Consider the following 8,229-nt stretch of genomic DNA (forward strand, 5'->3'; position numbering starts at 1 on the left):
CATGGACAGAAGGAGCTGAGACATCTGCTGTGTGATACGCCAGCTTGACTCCACTCGCTGAGGGGGCTCGGGCTGTGGCCCACCACCGTGCTGTGCCACCTACACCTTTTGATAATTTCGACTCTTGGCTCAATCTAAATGCTGGTTTTTAAAATGTAGGCAGACATATAAACCCAGTTGATAAAGGACAACACACATTTTTCATTTTAAAGGGATAGTTAAAATAAATTTGATAATGTGGCCACACGAGGTTACACAAAAAGATTTTTCCCCTGCTATGTTCTGATAATAAATCTAAAAGGGTAATATTTTACTGTTACAATCTTTCTTGAAGCCACATTGTGCAGTGCAGTTTGCAGGGTGTTGGGGGGGGGGGTGTCAATATGTGCACGGTGATGATGCGTGACGTCACGAGCATCCAGCATTAGGCAGCAGCAGCAGAAAAAGCAGGATCGAGCATCTTCCTCTTCTCTCCCTTGAGCTGCCACCACCACCATCGCCTCCCGTGTCCTTCTCGCCTGCGACATCTACAAGGCTCCGGCTACCAACATGCGCTCCTCCTCGGCCTTGCTTGCGGTCTTCCTGGCTGGGTTCGCCGCCGCCGCGTCCTCTCTGGAGATATTTGACAACCAGCTGGGCGACATCAGTTACTGCAAGAAACAATGCCAGCTTGCCATCAAAAACAAAGGCCCCGCTAAAGTAAGATACCATTAGAATGCGTGCTGCATGACTGATTGCGCAGCAAAACAGATGCAATGGCCGGCGTGTGTGTGAATTTTAATAATTATTATTTCCCCCCCCCCCCCCCCCCCCCGTCAACCGTAGCGTCATTCTATTCAAGCCGAAAATGAGTTGAGCATTGCGGGTGAAAGCGTGCCGTTAGTCGCGCGAGCACAAAAGATTTTACAGCACGGATTTTTTTTTCTATCAACCCTCAGGTGTGGCTCCACATTTTGCTGCGGGGCAAAAGCTCCGAAAGGCCCGAGCGAGCCAAACCACCGAGACGGTTGCAGAATATTAATAATTCAATAATTACATGTGATAAAAACCGCGATGTTGTTTAGTGCTGTCGGTAAACGCGGAAATGGTGAAGAGATGATGACAAGGCTATTATGATAGCTGCATATGTATTGACGCGGTTTGTCCACAAGAGGGTGCTATTTCTAATCAGATTCACGATTACATAGTCAGAATGACATGTTGGCATTTTTCTAGACTTTTTTTAAAGATAAAAAACATTTAGCGTGTTAGCATTTGTGTTTTTTCAATTGCACTAATGTACATTATTTGTTTGGCAACTAACATAAGGCTTTCTTCTAGGACTCCATGATGAACGCCTGCCATCGCGGCTGTCGTCTCTACTCCATCTGCCAGTTTGTCAATGGCAACGCTGGCTTTAACACCAGCAAGGATGAATGTCAAGGGGGTGAGCGGCTCCATATGTGGCTCTTGGTTTGACCCGAATCACTTGTCAGTGGGGAGATTGCCCTTTCCTGGGTACATCATAGATGTCATTGTTTACAGTGCCGTGAAAAAGTTTGTGAACCCTTAGGATTTTACAATATATTTGCACTTTTTTTAAAGAAATGACGGTGACAAGTTTACAAAAGTGTTACAGGATATTGACACAAGGCTAGTTAGCATTGACACAAATCTGCAAAACCCTGTTTTAACAGGAAGCATAAGAAAATAGCAAAAAAATCAAAACACAGGTGTGAATAAGTTTGTGAACCTTTCCACCTATAGAAGTTAAAACTGACTGTGTGACATGTCTTTCAATACTAGATGACTTCGGGTAATTTCATGTGACTTGACAGACCTTAAAGCCACACTTGTTGTATACTCACCTGAATGTACTTGTCATTTAGTAGAGCTATACCTGCGTGGACACAAACATTACAAATCTAGCAATGGGAAGATCTAAAGAGCTGTCTCCAGACCACAGAGGAGCAATAATTGCAGCTCACAAATCTGGAAAAGGTTACAAAACCATAGCCAAAGATCTGCAGCTACATGTTTCAACTGTAAGACAAGTGATTTACAAGTACCAAGAACATGGAGTAACTACTTCACTTCGAAGATCTGGTCGTCCAAGGAAGATAACAGGCAGAGCAGAAAGAGAGATGGTGAGAGAAGTCACTGATAACCCCAGACTTACCTCTAGAGACCTTCAGAAATCTCTCTCAAGCAAAGGAATTGAAGTTCATGACAGCACCATCAGAAAAAGACTGGCTCAGAATAACCTTCATGGAAGGGTAGCAAGGAAGAAGCCATTACTATCAAAAAAGAATATTGCAGCTCGGTTAAAATTTGCTCAAGAGCACATAGGAAAGCCTCAAGAATTTTGGAACAACATTTTATGGACTGATGAATCTAAAATAGAACTTTTTGGCCAAAATCAAAACAGATTTGTTTGGAGACGACCAAACACAGCTTATCAACAAAAGCACCTCATCCCTACTGTAAAACATGGAGGAGGACGAGTACTCGTATGGGGCTGCTTTGCAGCAGCAGGACCAGGGCAACTTACCATCATAGAAGGAATCATGAATTCCGAGGTTTACCAAAATATTCTGGAAGAAAACGTTAAACCGTCTGTAAAGAAGCTCAAGTTAGGAAGAAACTGGATGCTGCAACAGGACAATGATCCAAAGCATGCAAGTAAATCAACATCGGAATGGCTCAAAAAGAAAAAATTCAATGTTCTGGAGTGGCCCAGTCAAAGTCCAGACTTAAATCCGATAGAAATGTTGTGGTCGGACCTGAAAAAAGCAGTGCACCAAAGAAAACCATCAAACCTTGGACAACTGAAGCAGTTCTGCAGGGAGGAGTGGCCCAAAATCTCCCCAGCTCGATGTGAGAGACTCGTCAGTACTTACAAGAAAAGATTGCAAGAAGTCATTGCTGCTAAAGGAGGTGCAACAAGCTATTAACTCTGACTGTTGGCAAGGGTTCACAAACTTATTCACAACTGCGTTTTCATTATTTTGTTATTCTTGTGTGTTTATAGTTAAAATATAGTCCTATTAATTTGTATTCAGCCATAATGGCAATGTGTCACCATTCTGTAACACTATTGTGAACTTGTCTCCGTTATTTCTTTAAAAAAATGCAAATATATTGTAAAATCCTAAGGGTTCACAAACTTTTTCACGGCACTGTAGTGTGCCTAATAAAGTGTCCCTCTATTCCCATCTGTGTTCACAGCATGCCAGGAGGCTTATGTCAAACTTGTGGAGCAGGATGCCTGCAGCACCGGCTGCGCTAGTCAGCCCTCCGAACCCGAAATCAAGAGGAGGAAGGTGAGAGAGAGAGAGAATCTTCGTACATAAACGTGCACGAGATGACATTAAATTTTGTCCACAGCTCAAGGCCATGACCCTGCGCCCCAAGCCGCCTTCCGTCATGGAAGCCGTGTCCAGTTGGTGCAATGACATTGTCAGTTCCGCCCAGAGCTTCATCTCCTCCACTTGGACCTTCTACCTGCAGGCTGACGATGGCAAGGTTGTCGTTTTTCAGGTAACTTTTGCCTTTACGTTTGTGAAGCTTTGCTACATTTGTCGAATAGTTTTGTTCAGATTGGGTGAACTGATTTCTGAGCTGGGATGAGAGAGCAAGGTCACGCGTAAAGTTTTCTCCAACAAAATCACACAGCTCGTTAGAGTTATTTTAAGACACACCACTTCCTCTCGGCATTGTGAATATCCCCGCTTAGAAAACCTCATGCGCCGTGAAGTACCTCATTTTTCTATCAGCAGATCTAAATCTGGAATGACAATAAACATTTACTGTAATTAAGCCAGCAGCTCCAAAGTTGAGTGTTATGCATTGGAAGAACTGCAGAGAAACAACGTAAAGCGACGAAAATAAAACGAGATCCGTCGCGCCTGCTGACCTCAGCGTCCAAACCGCCTGCCTAATTAAAGGACTGCGAGGAAATCGACGGTGTTTATCCACGCTTGATGATATGTTGAAGCGCAGCGTGCAGTCGGACAACCTCGACATTACCTCATATAGACGCAGACGCCGCAAATGTTTTGTTGTTTGAATTCATTTGTGATGCTGGCACGCCGATCTTGCACGAGTTCATCTGCTTGGAGATATTAAATATGCATGTTAATGAGCGTCATTTTCCTCAGAGCCAACCGGAGATGGAGTATTCTCTTCCAGAACTGCAAGCTCCTCGCTCCAGCGTGGCCGACAGTCCTTGGCCTCAGGTGCACTCGCACACGCAGAAGCCTCACGGTGAGCGTGGACAAACAAACTTTTGTCTGGGAGGAATAAAATTAGTTTTTGGGAAAGCTAGCATTATTTTTGATAGGTGTGAGGGGGCGTGGCGAGAAAGTGGGATCCAAAGTCGGAAGCAGAGGTAAACATCAGGTGCAGCACGTCGACGAGAGCGCTGCCGCCGCCGCCGCTGAGCACGACTTCCTAGGCTGCATGTCCAGGTGAGCCCAGATAAAAACGAAACCAATATTAACAAGCGTCTTCCTAACTATGTAACTTTAATTTTTAAGGCGCTCGGGTCTGCCCCGATGGATTTTGGCAGCGTGCCTCTTCCTGTCCATCATGGTCATGCTGTGGCTCAGCTGCGCCAGCCTGGTCACCGCACCCGACCAGCACATCAAGACACAGGTACGACCGGGTTAGCCCTATTAGCGCTACAATTTAAATAAATCGAAAAGTGAGTCGCGCGATACGGTGGAGTCGTCCAATCGGTGTTTGTTCGCAGTTGAGTATCAACAGCAACAAAGAGTTCCTGGACGCCACCCAAGTGAAAGTGAATCCGTACTACCTGAGCCCGCTGCCGGCCGTTTGCATCAAGCGGGCGCCGGCCGAGGACTGCCTGGAGGCGGGGCCTCTGCCGGTCAAGGTGGACCTCGATAAAACGCGCGTCTAGAAGGCTTTGAGCTTTCCCTTGACTCAGTCACTGGATTTTTTTTTTTTTTTTTTTAAGAGCACAGCGCCGAGTCATTTTACCCCATTCTTATTATTCCCCTAACTGGATATCGTTTGATGGACGGCCTGTCTGAGGGCGTCCATTTTGTTTTGAGATTTCCATTCACATTTGTGAGCGTAGAAGTGGCCAGAAATGATCGCATTAATCTGAATGATTGAAGTGCCACGCAAAGTCATTGAGCTGCCTGTAATGTACATTGTAACCGAGACATAGAGGATTATTTAACGAGGTGAATTAAAGCCACACTGAAAAAAATACATATACTATGAGAGAAAGTCATGGTTAGTTTTTTTTCCTTTATATTTTTCACAACCTTTTTCCAAAAGATGCCTTTTCTTTTTAACTAAGATATAAGTTTAATTTTCAAAACGTAGGTTATTTTGAGAAAGTTGTTTTAGTTTAGAAAGTCAGGTGCTTGTCCTAATTTTTTTTTTAAAAACATTATTATTAATATGAATATTAACAAATTTACTATTCTCATGTCATTATTTTCTGGAAAAAATACTATTAAAATGTGACTATTTTAATACTATTGCATGTTTTACGTCACATATACATCTTCACAATCTATAAGGGATTTCACAATCATGTATGTCTAAAAAAAAATAATTGAATATGTCAGTAAGACCCTTTGTCTTGAAAATTCAATCTCATAACTTTCATGAACTTTTTTTTCTCGTAGTCTGTGTTTTCGTGTCAGTGTGGCCGTAGTAGTCCTTGGGCAATTCTTGTACGTTATCGCCCTGCTTTCACATAAGGAGCTATTTAAGTACATGTAGACATTTTTGTACTTTACTGAACTCAAAAGAAACTTTTCATTTGTCACGGAGCCGAGTTGCCCAATGCTCGAAACTTTTCGTTGATGCTTTTTGGCTGTCCTGTAGCACTCTTGGACTCTCCCAAACAAAGCGTGCATGCCGAGTCAAGCTTCCATAGTCGAATCCTAATTGCTCCCCAAAGGCCTGTTGTAGATTTGTGACCTTTTTTTTTTTTGTGCTCCTATATGCTGTAAATATTATTACAACAATAATCATGATAATATTGACAAGGAATGCCGATAAGGACTTGAATAAGAACAATAAGAGCCATTCAATCAATATGTGAACATATATCACCAAGATTTTGATGTGGATTTACAACTATTGTATTGTTTCCTTTTTACTGCTCTCTTCATTTTCAATTAAACAATTGCAACAAGGAATAAATTGTTTTCATCAACAATAGTTGTGTGTGTCTTACTGATTTAAAAAAAAAGGGTAAGGAAAAGTATAAGGATAATTTAAAGCTTGGAAATGACTAATTTGGCTTTATTTAATATCGTGTGTCTTGTTGTGTATCTGACAGCAACACACAGTGAAATCTGAATTCTGATTGGACACAACAATGATTATTGTGTCCAATCAGATTTCAAGTCCACGATGTGTTGCTGTGCGCAATTATTTGGCGGGTGGTTAGCAAGCTGCTTGAGAAGCACCGGTGGGTAAAGCCAAACTGTGCCATGGTTTTAACTTTTTGGACTAAATTTCTCCGTCTCTGGTCATAAGTAGGTCGTATTTACCAGGGAAGGAGGAAAACAGACGAGTTGGTATGAGACTCGTTTGAAAAGACAACTTCAACGTCGTCCATTTTCATTTCATAGACGAAGAACGGATCGCGACTTTTGTGCTAATGTGCTAGCATTACGACAACGATGAAGACTCAGAGGGTAAGTGCCACAATAACATTATTATTGTTTAAACATGTGTGGTGTGGGAGAATATATTTTGTTTTTTATATTTATATTGAAGGCAATCGTAATATTACGAGAATATCCCCCCCCCCCTTCGTGACGTCAAACTTTTGTGCTAATGTACTAGCATTACGCCAACGGAGAAAACTCAGAGGGTAAGTGCCACAATAACATTATTATTGTTTAAACATGTGTGGTGTGGGAGAATATATTTTGTTTTTTATAATTATATTGAAGCCAATCGTAATATAACGAGAATATTCACCCCCCTTCAGAAAACATTTTTTCAGAAAGGTTTTATAAGAATATACTGTTGTATTTTCTTTCTTCAAAAATTGTTATCTTGCACCAGTAAAATATATTGATTAAATAAAAAATGAATGGATGGATGGAAAGTAAAAGATAAAGAATTCTTGACAACCGTTTTCTTGCATTACCCTTTCTGTCCACTTGGTGTCAGCAGAGACAGAAACTTTCCCTCCCAAGGTCAGTGTCAATGAGTCCAGTGCTTCCCCAACCTTTCCTGCCGAACAAACATGTTACAAAAAATATAGGAAGATATCTAATGGTTGCCAACATAGTCATGTTAATTGTACATCTAATGAAAAACTACTTGGTTGTTCTCCAGTCACTATAGGGCTGCTGTTAGAATTAGCAACTTTGTTTGGGGAGAGGGTAACTTATTCAAATTTGCTACACTTGGTGAAAACACCCCCAAGAAGACAAATAGAGGATACTTGTGTTTGATGCTGTTTGTGTTATATTTCATCCTTCATTATTAAGGATAAGATAAGGTACTGCGATTGGCTGGCAACCAGTTCAGGGTGTCCCCCGCCTACTGCCCCATGACGGCTGGGATAGGCTCCAGCACGCCCGCAACCCCCGTGGGGACAAAGCGGTACAGAAAATGGATGCATGGATGGAGAAGAAGGTAAGATATGTGCTTATGTGTCATTTTCTGTGCACTCTGAACATGTCAATGAATACTTTAAGGACTTCAGACAATGGATTTAAAATCTATTTAGTTGCCTGAAATTAGTCACGTTAAAAATTGCACGTAAACCGAGTACAATCTACTTAAACCACAGTTTTTAAACCATTATTTTTACACGAGTAATTTCATCAGTTACTTCCACTCTCAGCGTGGTGCCCCCCATCACCCACAGGGGGCGCTATGCCCCCAGGTTTGACTTCATTATCATTATTTATTATCACTCTTATTATTATTCCATTGTGATTGCTTACGCCTGCAAGTGTGTTGCTCTTATCTGGACTCGTCTGCAACCTGCGCTGAAAGTCGCCTAGAATTTAAACCACTATTCTTTTATTACTATTATTATATTATATTATATTATATTATATTATATTATATTATATTATATTATATTCATGTGCGCAATCACATTAGAGTTAATTCCCTACGTTTACTAGGTTGTACTGAATTACTGTTTATGTTGGTTTACCTTTATGAGAGGTCAAAATTTTAGGGACAGTTCACGGCAAGATAATACTCTTAAAATAAAACACAACCAGAGCAGGC

The 8,229-nt window shown here is 41.6% G+C and overlaps 1 protein-coding gene across 1 annotated transcript; it reads left to right on the forward strand.

Moving 5' to 3' along the window:
* The first annotated feature begins 391 nt into the window (after positions 1 to 391).
* On the forward strand, positions 392 to 6,181 carry tmem59l (transmembrane protein 59-like). Its single transcript, XM_049732268.2, has 8 exons — positions 392 to 699; positions 1,321 to 1,426; positions 3,208 to 3,302; positions 3,367 to 3,519; positions 4,140 to 4,245; positions 4,322 to 4,448; positions 4,518 to 4,635; positions 4,733 to 6,181. The coding sequence occupies exons 1-8, from the start codon at positions 550 to 552 to the stop codon at positions 4,898 to 4,900; spliced, it is 1,023 nt and encodes a 340-aa protein (XP_049588225.1). The 5' UTR covers positions 392 to 549; the 3' UTR covers positions 4,901 to 6,181.
* The last annotated feature ends 2,048 nt before the right edge of the window (positions 6,182 to 8,229 follow it).

Source organism: Syngnathus scovelli, chromosome 10 (genome assembly GCF_024217435.2).
Source record: "Syngnathus scovelli strain Florida chromosome 10, RoL_Ssco_1.2, whole genome shotgun sequence".
NCBI classification, from domain to species: Eukaryota; Metazoa; Chordata; class Actinopteri; order Syngnathiformes; family Syngnathidae; genus Syngnathus; species Syngnathus scovelli.